General features: G+C 40.1%; 1 protein-coding gene across 2 annotated transcripts in view; it reads left to right on the plus strand.

Annotated features, from left to right (window-relative positions):
- Positions 1-15,312, plus strand: part of LOC149791743 (deoxynucleoside triphosphate triphosphohydrolase SAMHD1-like) — a 73,138-nt gene that overhangs the window by 26,545 nt on the left and 31,281 nt on the right. For both annotated transcript variants that reach the window (XM_089969256.1, XM_089969257.1), the window contains exons 4-6: positions 2,040-2,200; positions 2,588-2,712; positions 3,650-3,720. In XM_089969256.1, the coding sequence (XP_089825382.1) occupies positions 2,040-2,200; positions 2,588-2,712; positions 3,650-3,720 (357 nt within the window). The remainder of the gene's footprint in view (positions 1-2,039; positions 2,201-2,587; positions 2,713-3,649; positions 3,721-15,312) is intronic.

Genomic DNA, 15,312 nt, shown 5'->3' on the forward strand with positions numbered 1-15,312 from the left:
TTTGTTAAATATGTTGTGCAACTTGTGCTTTACTTGTGTGATTTGGATATTTGAAGGTAGCTTTAACAAATTCAGTCATATTACTACAGTGTCTACAGTGAGGCAGTTTTATCGTGATTTCTAGCGCTAGAGAATCATGCCGCAGACATATAGCTTGATGTCCCACCCAGTTACATTATCCTGTGACAAGACCGATCGGCGGAAGCTCTCACCACTTGGCCACTGGATCGGTCGCTTTACTTGTACGAAAAGTAGCCGTATTTGATGACATAACAACACCATTTGCTAAACAAAGTCTCATAATCATTAAAGCGAGTACTCAGTCGGTCGAATTTTACCTAAGCCTGTTACGTGCTATCGTTTTAGAATAAGATGTCTCTCATTTTAGTAAAGGAGTTTCTCTTTATATGATATACTGTCGTTAACACGTTATGTTCAAGAGGACGCTCTATTCAAAATAATATTTCCAATACAATCGATAAAGCAAAATATTCTTTGGTTGCAAGTCCTTTATAGAAGGCAAGCTTTTTTTAGGTAATGGACTTTGTAATAGTAGTAATAGTAACGTGAGAGTTAACTACAGGGCCCACTCGAGCCCTCTGTTTACTTTAGAGACACTAGGTAATTAATTTGTTGCTTGGAGTGCGGTTATTGGCTGTCATTCCACCTTCATACAGTTACTCTGTATGTACTTATGTAAGACACATGCAATCTTTCTTTCGTAGATGTAGCTATTAAACAGTGTTATACAGAGAATAGCAAGGTCATCGAGTTTAACTTTTATTAAAAGAGCAACGTCTTTTCAGCATCTAGTTATATGCATACACTTACACTTATTCCTGCAATAAAATACTTTATTGCTTTGAACGTGACTATTTATCTTTAGTCAAGGACAGTTATTTGTTTAGCATTGGTTGAATTACGAGACTTTGTGCTCTTGTTGTAGATTTTGCCATATTATGATCTTTGTATTATCTATCCAGTGTACTATGTAGACTTCATTCTATGCTGCAATTGAATGTATTCACGCAGCATAAAGTGTTTAAATTTACTGTTTCTTTGTACATTAGAATTTACGCATCAATGCAGGTAGTTGTTTCAAAATATAATGATAGCGGCATCAGCGGATATAAATGAAATAATATTTAACTAACGGAAGGTATTATATTGTTTTTCTTTCTTTGTGTGATCTACTTCTGTGCAGTTGCATTCTTGTGCTGAATTCCGAATTCAAGTATATTTACCTAAAGTGCAGGATACATAACTGTTTCAAACTTCAAAGATCATATCTGATGAAAAAGTAATGTCATGGCAGAAGCTGAAACATAACATTTAGAAGTCCCGATACAATCATATAAAAATGGTCATTATGTTTGTAAATTGCCGCTTCTAGCAAAATGACACATTAGAAAAAGCCAATTTGTTGTTGAATGTTTATCTTATTTGCACAGTATTTGTTGCAAAAGTAGTGTGTGGAATAAATTTCCTGATATGACAAACATATGTAACATTATTTCTCACTTTCCTTCCCCCAAAATGTTTGTCATGCGTTGTTATTCGATTTGAAAGGGGCTTATTTTCACTAAAAGATGAAATTTCCTGTAATACTTTAGTATACCAACAGTTTAAATACAGTGAATGCATGAAAAAGTACATTAATACGATGAACAGTTCCACGATTGTTATGCTTGTTTTATGCTAAAAAAGTTCAAGCCTTGAATTTATTGGTTGGTCGATTCCATCAAGAACTATTTTTTTTTAACGGAATTTAAACATAATATATTTAGTTTCTGTTGCTATCAATAAGGATCAATATGTGCTTCTTATCATACAATCAGTTCGTAATTACGCCCGATTTATGTTGCATGTGAAAACTCTTAGGACCAAAGGAGCTAGTTTCAGAACAAACATAAAATTTACACTATGTTCTCGCATTTGTGATAAAAATGTCATTTTAGCTCTAATATTTGTTCTCAATGAAATAGTCGATTGAATTTTTGGATAATGCAATAATCGACTGTACGTTTTGGGTAATACAGATTGTGTTGGATCCTGTGCATGGTGTGATAGTGCTAGACCCAATAGCTGTCCAAATCATCGACACCAAGGAGTTTCAAAGACTGCGGTTTATTAAACAACTCGGGCGCACAGACTATGTCTACCCTGGTGCAACTCATACACGATTCGCACACAGTCTTGGGTTTGTAGATCATTTCAATACTCCAATTATTTGCTTTCAATAAGGCACTTGTGGGTGATAATTGATAGTAATTTTCTGCAGCTGCTTAATTTATTCGTATTGTATTCTGTAATATTAAACCTTAGCAGTCATTTGACTTGAAATGTCGACTTGCACAATATCATGTTATGGTATTTGTGATATGGCTGGGTTTGGTATTCAGAACACATCAGCTTGTGAGCATATAATTCAATCCACGCTCAGTTTTCCTATTATGTTTATGTTTCGATATTTTTGCTTTGTGTCATTTTTTTCTATCAAAAAAGGTAAATTGCGTCTCTCTTGTTAGGAATTAAATATTTGAGGTTTCAAATCGTGTCTTTAAATGATTATTTTTAACCTTTTTAGTGTGTATTGTCTTGCATGTAAAATGATAGACGGGTTAAAGAGATGTGACATCAGAGATGACAGCATTCAAATGAAGCCCTGGGAAGAGGAATGCATACGAATTGCTGCACTTTGTCATGACTTAGGTACTTTTCAAAATTTAAATTTTGTAAAAGAGGCCAGAACAATATTTTATATGAGGAGAGTGATTCTAGGTTTAAATTCTAACCATTATAGAATTTGGATTGTGCAAAACAAATGAAATCTGTGTTGATCTGCATAGTAAGTAAATTTGATCGTACAAGGCCACCTATTACCATTCTATGTCTTTGACTTACAGTACTATATGCATGTTAATGTCTTAATACCTTCAAATATTGATGATACAACAATTCATGACAAGATCGCTTTATCACATTTCCAGTAGGAAATTCGTATAAAATATTTTTGTCAGGCAAGAATCAGGCAAGTATCAGACAAAATGAACGCCTTAACAGTATTTGCAACATTTTTATCATCAAAACAATTTGCGGACATGGATACAAATAAAACTATATTTCCGAATCAGATACATCGGATATTTTCATCATAATTTTGTAAAGTCAGCATGAAAATGGGATATACATATCTCGAAATAATGATATAAATTGAATTGTAATCGGAGTTTTTGCATCAAATAATTTTAGTAACTTGATCAAAAGCAGAAATAGTATCGCTTGAGAATTTGATATTGCTATAAAATTCTAAAAGAAAAAAGAAAATATGAAATTCAAGATGTAAATAGTCCTGCATAACGTTTATTGAAGGAATTTAAATATATGAGTACATTGTATGCCAATAAACGAATAATCACTTGAATAACTCCTTAAATACATACAAAAACAGTGAATTTTGTCAGATTTCACTGCAAATAAACCTTAACAGCTTTGAATTGAAGAACAATGTTCTTGCTTACTACGTATCAATTGGTTGAGTTCATGACCAAATATTCATTCATTCGATACCTTAGATCACTTCTACCACAAACATGCATCTCAAAAATCGAAACTCAGTTTCATCGTATAGCATTGTTCTGTTCTCTAGGTCATGGACCCTTCTCACACATATACGAGGAGATATGTCAAGAAAGTCATGATGAAAAGCGTCGATGGAAAGTGAGTTCTCAACGAAATTCAATTATTAATGTAGTACTTTGTTTATGTTCATACTTTAGTCATAGGCATTTTTATTGACCTGTACGTTTAGTATTCAATATGATTTACCTTCGATACCTATTTCTGTATTGTACATTTGAATTACAATTTAATTGAACGAGGATTTTTAATATAATAACCATAACACATGATACAAATTTCGTATATTTATTTGAAGCAATGATATCTTAAGCAATCGGAAATTGCATCCTTTGTCATTTGTTTTATTATAGCGACATAACATTATTCATATTTTTTTACGTAACCAATGTATGAAAGTCATTTGACTATTCGAATTATTGCTGTATCTTGGGGTAGGCAGATGCAGTTATGGCGGATATGGTTTGTATAATCATCTTTAAGGGTTGGGAGGGTTGTCTCCCATTCCTATTAAATGGACAATTACACTATACTAATTAGCCTTTGTTCAAGGATTCATTGTTGAACACATGAGGTAATCAGTTATATAAGATGTGTATAAATTGTGCAATGTGTCAACCATGCTAGTGAGAGGTGTTCGCCTTAGATCGCTTTTAAACACTGAAGGAAATCACTTTCAACCAGATTTACAGCTACAGAAGCAATGGTGTATATCATGTGGACAAATGGAAATCTATACCATCATATTTTCTTACTGACCAATACTGAGACTACTGACCAACACATTATCGAATTGGCCATTACATTACCATCATATGTGAGATATTAAACATAGATAGCGAAATAGTAAGAACAAACAATGTGTCTGTTTAGTTCTTTTTTTTTTCTTATACGTTTCCAGTGGCAAAACACCAAAGTTATAATGATAAATATCTTCGAGCCCACAAAGGGATTCGTACTGAGTTTTTTTTACCAAAATATAACTATAGGATAATTCACACGGAATAATGTATACTTGCTTTAATGTACACTTTTGATGGACAGGTGTTAGAAACTCCACAATAGAATTTGACATGTACATGATAACCTATATTTTAAAAATGTATTTAGATTGTTAAACAAATATCAAAATCGTATTTGATACATTCATTTATTCCACTTGTGAAAAAACATATGTATGACAACATACAGACAGAGATTGTGATAGCAAATGCATGTTAAAATTTTTCATAGCAAAAGCAAAATATGGACAAGCCGAATAAAGTTGTTTACAGTTATTATAGGTATGTTTAAAAATAATCCAATATGCTTGATGGTGAAAACTGAACGGTGGATAGTTTAAATATAATTAAACATAGATCAAACACAACATACATGGCAATACATTACATTATGATGTTGAGAGTAATGATAATTATGATGATGGTGATGAATAAATGAAAATGGAGTTGTATACACAGGCATGCGAAACGAATGTGACCTATTCACTGTCTAAAAAGGGAAACCTGATTGTGCCTGATAGTGTAGAACAAAGAGCCAGGAAATTAGGAGCTCAAATGAAGAATCTAGCTAAGACGTTCAGAAGATCTCTGCAAGCTGTTTGGTTGAATAGTGGACCAGATATGGCATCTGACCACCGCTTAGTTGTCCCAAGGATGAAACTTAAGCTAAGGAATAACTGGATGGGCACAAAAGAGAAGAGAACAAAGTATAACATCAGCCTGTTGAAAGATGCAAAAACTAAAGAAGAATACAGACTAATGCTTAGCAACAAGTATCAAGTGCAGCAAGAGTTTATTGAAGATGAGGAAGACAATGCGAACAACAGACGGCAGAAAGTTAAGGAGGCAGTAAAATCAGCATGCCAAGAAGTAATAGGCCCCATGAAGCATCAGCAGGAAGAGTGTATTTCAGCCGAATCATTGTGCAAAATCCAGGAGCGGAAACAAAAGAAAGCAGCAGTAAATAGCAGTAGGACAAGAACTGCAAAAGTAAAGAGACAAAAAGAATACACTGAATTTGAAAGAGAAGTGAAAAAAGCATCAAGATAGACAAGAGAAACTACGTTGAAGGACTGACAGCAGAGGCAGAAGAGGCGGCCGGAAGTGGAAACATAAAGAAGCTGTACGACATCACCAAAAAGAAGGTCCCTCAAGTACATTAAAACAGAGAGACCCTTAAAGAACACGCAAGGACCATAACAAGTACTTATCACCAGATGAAGAGATGGGCAGAACAATTAGAAGAACTGTTGAAAAAGGTCATTACCACTAAATCCGACCGAAATCCACCCAGCCAACACAGATCACCTCATAAGCTGTGACAATCCCACCAGGGACGAGATGAGGAAAGCCATCATCCAGCTGAGGAACGGCAAGGCAGCTGGACCTGATCACATCCCAGCAGAAGTCCTCAGAGCAGACCTTAAGGCTTCAGTGGAAATGCTGTACCCCCTCTTTGAGAAGATCTGGGAGGAAGAAGAAAAACCGACTAAACTGAAGAAGAAATACCTCATCAAGTTTAAAAATAGGCGACCTCAGTAATTGCTCCTACTACAGAGGAATCACACTCCAGTCAGTACCAGGGAAATTATTCAACCGGGTTTTCTTGGAGAAGATGAAGGAGGCCGTCGACACAGTTACGAGACGAGCAAGCGGACTTCTGGTAGAACAGACCGTGTACGGACCACATAGCTACTCTTCGCATCATAGTCGAGCAACCAACGAAGTGGAATTCTTCGCTCTACATCAGCTTTGTCGTTTATCAGAAGGCATTCGACAACATGGACCGAGAGACACTCTAGAAAAGTTTTCGCAACGACGGCATACCGACCAAACTGGTAAACCTGATCAAGAATGTTTATAACGGAATATCCTGCAGAGCCATTCATGCAGGACAGCACACACACAGCTTCCTAGTGCGGACTGGCGTGCAGCAAGGCTGCTTGCTGTCCCCGTTTCTCTTCCTTCTCGTCATCGTCTAAATTATGAAGACATCCACCAATGGGCGGAGAAATGGGATCCAGTGGATATTGTGGTGTCAATTTGAGGACCTTGACTTTGCCGATGACTTAACGTTATTGTTCCACAGTCAGCAGCAAATGCAGGACAAGACCGACGTACTGGCAGCAACATCAGCACAGGCTACCCTCAACATCCACAAAGACGAGGTCAAGATCCTCAATATCTTTTATGTCAGTAACAACCCAGTCACACTGCAGGGAAATCACCTGGAAGATGTGGAGTCATTCACGTGTCTGGGCAACATTATCAACCAGCAGGGTGGCACAGACGCAGAAGCTAGGCAAGAATCGGAAAGACAAGAGCAGCTTTCATACAGCTCAAGAACATCTGAAGCTCTAAAGAAATATCCTACCAAGATTAGACTGTTCAACTTCAACGTGAAGTCAGTCCTATTTTATGGAGTAGAGACTTGGATAATCACCACGTAGACCGTAAAGAGAGTTCAGACCTTCATCAACAGCTGCCTAAGAAGAATTTTCCAGATACGCTGGCCAGACACCATCAGCAACGCCAACCTGTGGCAGATAACCTCCCAGATTCCGGTAGTGGACGAGATCAAGAAGATAGGGTGGGGTTGGATAGGACACGCCCCACATATGCCGCGAACCATCATTACCAGAGAAGCATTGAGGTGGAACCCTCAGGGCAAGCGGAGAAGGGGCCGTCCAAGAAACACCTGGCGACGTGACCTTGAGGCTGACATCACTAAGCTAGGTCACACCTGGAGTCAGCTCGAGGGGATGACACAGGACAAAAGTCTCTGGCGATCTTTTGTGGACGGCCTATAACCGGCAGGGGTGACGGGCAAAACTAAATGAAGAATCAAACATTTCCTGAGTATCTTTCAATCCAAAAGTCAACTTTAGCTTACTGATCTCTTTAATGTGCCACTGTTTTAAAACAAATGTTGGTCCGTAGACGACACACAAACAATATATACAGACAGAGAGAATGAAAATAAATTGATAGGTAGATAAATATATAATCAGTCAGATAACAAATGCTGCCAGCAATGCAGTTACAAAACTGTTTTCCAGCGTTTCTATCTAATACAGCTCTTTAACATGGGAACAAGCAACTCATGAGAACAACGGAAAGAGAAAAAGCTTGCAATTTTTAAAGCTTTGAATGATTGTGATACATACAAGAAAGTGTTGCAACTTTATGGTCTTTAAATAAGAAACCAACGAAACTTTTAGTTCAATTCAAAAATAAAATGTCAAATTGTTCTAGACGTTATAAAACGTGTCAAAAGTATATAGTGTTCCAAATGAAATACAATGGCGATCTCAATGAATATGGTGATATACAAATGGCGTGGAATGTGCCGACGCGCTAAATATCTTGATATATTATAATAGTCTTACTATGACGTTTTAAATGAATTCCCAGGAATTCAAAGTAATAGTATGAGCACTTTGTAATTAAATTAAATAATTTAAATAAACAAATATATCCTCTCAAATTATAACTCAACACAAATGAAAGAAATTAAAATAAAAACAAAACAAAAGAAAGGAATTAATAACTGTTGATTCCTTCCTCCTGATAGACATCCCCCACGTCTCTATCTCACTTTACATCTCAACTTGACATACGTGTCATTATCACCACCTGGCATTCACACATACCTCACACACCTGTCGCTATACTTCACGGATCCATTGTAAGAACCTTCTAAGGTCATAATCAAAGCTATATACAGCACTAAAACCCAAGTAATCAATCTATTTCTAGCTCATTATTTCAAAAAATGCATCTACTGTCATGGACAAAAAAAGCGAATGCAATATGTCATATATAAATTTCTTTACAATACATATTCATGGACAAAAAGATAATGTACATATGAAAACAAAAATAATTACATCACGAATAAAATCAGAAACGAACAGTATCAACGTACGACTATAACTTCCTTATGTTGCTGTCAAAATTATGCCTTTTCTTGGGCAGGTCTTACCGTTACCCTCTCTGAACTTCTAGGATGCAGTTAATTATTAGTATAATTAGTATATCTCACAAAACTTTAAACATTAGATAGTGACAGACACAAATCTTAATATTCGCAAAAAAAACAAATATTGTCAACAAATGTGAACAAATTATTGCATTTATCTAAATAACCGGAAACGACTTTCGTTCAACACAGAACAGATTATCTCTCACTGTTTTGGAGGAACAATGTTAAAATTGAGGCGACTTCACGTAATACTATAGTTTTATTTATTTTTTATTCGCTTAGAACGCCATACGTAAAAACAATATTGATTCTAAGTCAATACAGAGTTTAGACTTCATACCAACAATTAGATCAAACCCCAATCATGAACCTGGTTGACACACTGCATAATAGATACATGCAACATATAGCCAATTAATACCATTACCTAACCCAGCTCCCACCTACTCTCCGGATTAACAACCGACTCCAAGAAAAAAAGGCGCTTAACAAGGTATAACCATCCGTTTCATACCCCGTCAATTCGTCTGAACGATTACTTAATCTCCCTGCCAAAACGTAGGATAATAAATTGAATTCAGTCATTATATTATTCCAACAAATTTTCGGATTGATACGAAATAAGTGATGCAGGAGCAGAGAGGGTGAACAGACCAGTTTTGGAGCAAGTCCATTCACAAATAAAGGCTTAAAAATACAAGGTCAATAACGCCAACCAGAAGCCTCTAACCGACCGACATTTCTCTAATTGGGTTAGCTCATTTTGTTACTGTATCTTTGTCGCTCGTGTTTTCAAAATTTGTATGTATGTTCGTTAACACATCCGGACAGTCATTGTTGGTTATCACCCTCTCTGCTGCTGTACTGTGTGCGTAATCAAATCATTATTATATCAACAATGGAATCTCATACGTCTAAGCTAGCTCGAGAGCAACTAGAGGCAATTAATAAATATCTCACCGTCCGTGATTCTGTCAAGCAACAACTACAAGCGTCAATAATCTCAGGTGAAATTTACAAAAGGTACAGAACAGTTATTTAAACCAATTGTCGAACCAGCTTAGATTGTTACAGCAATTAATTTAGCACAAGAATGTCTTGACTTGAGATATTGCCTTTTGATATTGCTGTCCGTCTTCGAGCCTTCTCAACCACAATATGAAGTTCAACCACAACCTCTGCCAAGAGCCAGAACCAAGATAATATATAAGTTTACGCCTGAAGTTGTTGCCGCTATCAAGGACCCAAACCAAATAATTAATATTGCCGCGTTTGGATATCATCAATAAGATAAGTATGTCAAACCCGAATATATTAAACTTTAAAAGCTGCTGATTGGGTCAAGGATGTATATCGTATCGCCACTAATACTCTGCAAATGAGATCTGAGGAAGATGTTAATAATAATGGCATCTTTAACCAGACCAAATATGAGCGTATTAGAGAAGCAAGGAAGAAAAGGAGACAAAAAAGAAGAAATGAAGTTGCAACTTGAAGAAATTAACAATCAAGGAAACGAAAAGAAAAGGAAATGAAGTCAAAACCTAAAGTGGCTGGACGAGCCATGAAACAAAAATAGGAAGATTTAGAATTTGAAGAAATTAGACGAAGGAAGGATTTACGTTCACCAAGTAAGAAGGAAGCAAAAGAAACAACTGGAAATGGTCTGAGCGATTGAGTCACTCGATGAAGTGGTCTTATTACCTCATACCCTAATAATGTTGAACGACCAGAAATTCTAATTGGCGGAAAACGAGACGGTAATAATTCCCCAGAAATTATTAATGAAGCAGCAGCTATTTGTCAGAGATTATTGACAGGCGGTATCATGGACATTAACGTGCATAGGTCTCTCATTGATGAAATCAGAGACGATTACCACAGTGATTGAGGGTATGTAAATATATCGGTGACAATAAAATAAGAATTTGATACATAATGTTCAGCGTATACCTGTAATGGTCAGGGTGATAAATTGGCGATTACCAGCATATAAAGCGATCTACGATAATGGAATCAGTGATGTTGGGAAAACAATGCCGATTGCAAAAACAAAATATCAGTGAAAGCTGTTGATGTTGTACGTGATAAATATATTGGTGCTGCTGCTGATGTTGCCAGCAAAGAATTCTCAGAATAGACCAGAACGATGTTTACGACGTAAACCACAGCCAGTAAACTTACCCAGCGCTAAAGCTATGCCTTCAAATATCAGTAAAATAATAAATCAAACCGCAAATAAAAAATTAGCAGAGTTGGCTGGTGTACACCTGTCAGGAAAAGACAAACACATAACCACTAGTCTGATAGCAAGAAGTGATCGTCGTGTTAGACAATAACAGTTATAATTAAATGTTTAAACGTGTATCTGATCCAGCATTTGACATGGATGCACCAGTTCTCCAGGGTGAATCTGTGCGTGATTATCAATATTACGCTTATGAAGCACGAGAACCAAACCAACGTGGACGAATCGAATTACAAGTCCAAGGTGCATCAAGGTATTTCGAATCGAACTACAATTTCAGGATACAAGTAGATATTTCTTACCCGCTGAAGCATTCATTAAAGTTCAGGGTAGACTTGTAAAAACAGATGGTAATCATTATGGTGATGGTCAGGGTGGATTTGTTAATAAACAAATAATGGCATTCTTTAACAGTGCACGATATATTATTGATGGTCGGAAATTTGAGGTTTGTCATGTTGTTGTTGGCATCCATTAGTCTCGAGAGACGATGGAACTGCGCCCATGAGAGATGTCCCGGTTGGTGGTTGTGCAGCGTCTGCTGTGGCTAAGTAGTCCAATGCGGGAGTGACAGTCCCTGCTGCACTTGCTGCGCTTGCTGCACTTGAAGGTTGTGTCAGGTGTTGGATGAAGCTGCTTCTTCTTCCTCTGCGATCGTCTTTCATCGGCTAGCAAGCGTTGCTTGTCCTCTCCGGCTTTCAGACCAGTGATCAGAGCATGTCGCCAGCCTGATCTGTCCAGAGCGAGCTCTTCCCAGGTGTTGACATCAATATTAAGGGCTTTCATGTCATGCTTGCAGACATCCTTGAAGCTGCGATGTGGCCGTCCGATCGACCTTTTGCCAGAGGCGAGTTCGAATAAATAATGTCTTTTTAGGATCCGTCCGTCAGCCATCCGACGTACATGGCCCAGCCATCTGATGCGGTGTTGGCGGAGGAGTGTGATCATGCTGAGAATCTTGGCACCCTCGAGCACCTCGTTGTTTGTTACTCGATCGCTCCAGGTGATCCCGAGTATGCGTCGGAGGCATCGCATGTGAAAGGCGCTCAGTCTTTTCTCTTGTGAGGCGTACAGAGTCCAGGTTTCACTGGCATACATGAGAGTGCTTAGCACGCATGCACGGTACACGGTGATCTTAGTGTTCATGGTCAGCATGCTGTTGTTCCACACTCTCTGCGACAACCTGGAGAGAGTTGTTGATGCCTTTCCGATCCGGTTGTTGAGCTCAGCATCGAGCGAGAGGTTGTTGGTGATGGTAGAGCCGAGATACATGAACTGACTCACCACCTCAAGTTCGTAGTTGTTGATGCTGATGCTTGGGGGTCCGCGTCCTGAACCATCACGTTTGTTTTCTTTAGGCTTATGGTTAACCCAAACTCATCACATGCTTTAGCAAAGCGGGCCATCAGGCGCTGAAGCTCAGCTTCTGTGTGGGTGGCTAGAGCAGCATCATCTGCGAAGAGCATGCCCCTGATGGTTACTTCACGCACTTTGCTCTTTGCCTTCAGTCGTGCCAGGTTGAACACTGCGGATGTCAAAGGGGTCGGATGTTGAGCCATCGTACTGCACTGTGCCTTTCATATCATCGTGGAAGGACTGGATCATACTTAGCAGCTTTGGAGGGAAACCAATTTTCGCCAGGATTGTGAAGAATCCGTCTCTGCTGACCAGATCGAATGCCTTGGTGAGGTCTATAAAGGCCAGGAAGAGGGGTCTGTGTTGTTATCTGCATTTTTCCTGCAGTTGCCTGACAGAGAAGATCATGTCGATTGTGAACCTCTCTACGCGGAACCCACACTGCGACTCTGGGTAAACTCTGTCAGCAAGCGTCTGCAGTCTGTTCAGGATGACGCGTGCGAAAACTTTACCCACGATGCTGAGAAGTGATATGCCCCTGTAGTTGTTTCTGTCGCCCTTGTTCTTGCACAGGGTTGTGATGTTAGCGTATCTCATGTCCTGAGGCACTGCACCCTCGTCCCAACATGGGCAGAGAAGGTCGTGCAGGTGTGTGAGAAGCATGCTACATCCACACTTGATGAGTTCTACTGTGATGCCATCCTTCCCTGGGGCTTTACCTAGGGACAGTTTCTTTAAGGCCTTCTTTAGTTCGTCTACAGTAGGTTTCTCTTCCAGTTCGGCCATGAGAGGGAGGTTTTCAATGGCGTTGAGGGCATCATTGTTCACGTGGTTCTCTTTGGAGTACAGTTCGGAGTAGTATTCCACCCAACGTTCCATCTACTTGCCCTTGTTGTGGATGGTATCGCCTGTGGCAGACTTCAGTGGTGCTGTCAGTTTCTTCGTGGGACCCACTGCTTTCTTTATGCCATCGTACATGCCTCTGATGTTTCCAATATCTGCTGCTGATTGGATACTCTGGCAGAGCTGAAGCCAGTATTCACTGGCACACTGCCGTGCTAATCTCTGCACTTTGCTTCTGGTAGACCTGTATGCCTGTAGTGTCTTCTAACAGGGGAATCGCTTGTATTGCAGGTGAGCACTACGACGCTCTTTTATGGCTGGCATGAGTGTGGCAGAGTTAGCCTCAAACCAGTCACTGTTCTTTGATTGCTTCTTACCAAAGATCCATGTGGATGTGCTGTATACAGTCTCTCTGATGTAATCCCATCTTTCTTTGGCACTGCCGTTGGGGGGTTCTGAGTCAAACGTCTTGGAAAGAGCATATGTGAATTCCTCAGCCTTGTCTGGATATGATGTCTTGCTCACATCAATGCGTGGTTGACCCTCTTACCTACAGCGGTGGATATTCTTTGGCTGAAGCTTCATTTTGCAGCACACCAGCGAGTGGTCGGTGTCGCAGTCAGCACTGTGGAAGGTACGGGTAAGAAGCACACCCTTCATGGCTGACCGTCTTGTAATGATCAAGTCCAGCTGGTGCCAGTTTTTAGACCTGGGATGTCTCCAAGACACTTTGTGCTGTGGCTTTGTCTGAAAGAATGAATTGGTGATGCTGAGTTCGTGGTACGAGCACATCTCTAGAAGGCGCTGCCCATTCTCATTCATCTTCCCAACGCCAAACTTGCCAAGACAGGAGGGCCAAGAGTCTTGATTGGCACCCACCCTAGCATTGAAGTCGCCCAGCAAAATCAAGTTCTCTTCCTTGGGAATTTTGTCAGTGAGCGAGTTTAACTCATCATAAAACTCATCCTTGGTATCTGTGGCGGATCTTAGTGTGGGAGCGTAAACACTGATCAGGTTGACAGGCCCGTTTGTGGTGTGGAGGCGGAGGGATAGCAGTCTTTCATTTCCTTGTTGGCAGGGTTCTATCATTACCAGCAGAGTGTTCCTGACAGCGAATCCAAAACCAAACTCTCTGGCTTCATCTGCACTCTTTCCTTGCCAGAAGAATGTGTAGTTCTTTTCTCTGAGGGACCCAGAATCTGGTAGTCGTGTCTCCTGTAGTGAGGCGATGTCGACCTGGAGCCTTGCAAGTTCGTCGTTGATGACTGAAGTCTTACGAACATCACTGATTGTCTGGAGATCATCTGAAAGCCCAGTCAGCATGGTCCGGACATTCCAGGTACCTAGCTTGAGGATTGAAGTCTTCTTTTTTATTTTTATTTTGTTATTTCTTAATGCAGTAGTTGCAGTCCGCTTGTCAGGTACTTGCGTACCTTAAGCCTTACGCCCAGCAAGGCAGGCGAACTGTGGCGGGACGGCACCTTATTGGCTGGGGGCTGCCCAGTTTGAGGCGGGCGGTAGCTGTCCAGTGAAACATGTTTATCTCTCCCACCGTCAAAAGCAACCCCTGGCGTCTGGCTCTACGCCAATCGAGCGGTGACTTATAACCGGTAAACTGCTGCTTCCCGTGTTGTGTCGACGCTATGGAGCGAAGCTGGAGTGTCCTCTCCAGGGCGCAAGCCTGGGCAGGGTGATATGGAGAATCAACTGTTGCCCATGCAGCTGATCCCCCTCTCCACGCAGCTGATGGATCCAAGGGAAAGGACAAGCCGATACGTCATGGCACCAGCTGCGTCGCAGGAGTTGCCGAGATGACACTGAAATCAATGCCAAGTCGCCTTAGGGACTCCGACTCCGGATTTTCTGTTGGGGTTTGCTCCCTTAACCTTTCCCCTGAGAGGGTATAGTCGCAAGGCAGCGAAGGTTTGAAATCGGAGTTTACCTTCTCCTAGATGGGCGACCACCTAAGGTTAACGAGCCCCATCTGCCCGAAGCATCTGGTTTTGAGGCGCCAGAAGCTTGCCTGTCATCCCTTCTCCAGTCAGTTTAAACAGGTTCCGCCACTCGTGAAGGCCTGGAGCTGGATTTGGTTGTCAGAGGCTCTATCAGACGCAAGCCATTGGGAGATTTCCAAGGGAAGTGGGTGCTTATCTCCCACAACCGCCCCCGGCGATGACAACCTTTGAAACCCTTGGGTTTCAAGGGTTTGTCATAATGATGTTGATATTGCTACGATGATA

This window comes from Sinohyriopsis cumingii, chromosome 9, assembly GCF_028554795.1.
Source record: "Sinohyriopsis cumingii isolate HCF-2022 chromosome 9, ASM2855479v2, whole genome shotgun sequence".
NCBI lineage: Eukaryota > Metazoa > Mollusca > Bivalvia > Unionida > Unionidae > Sinohyriopsis > Sinohyriopsis cumingii.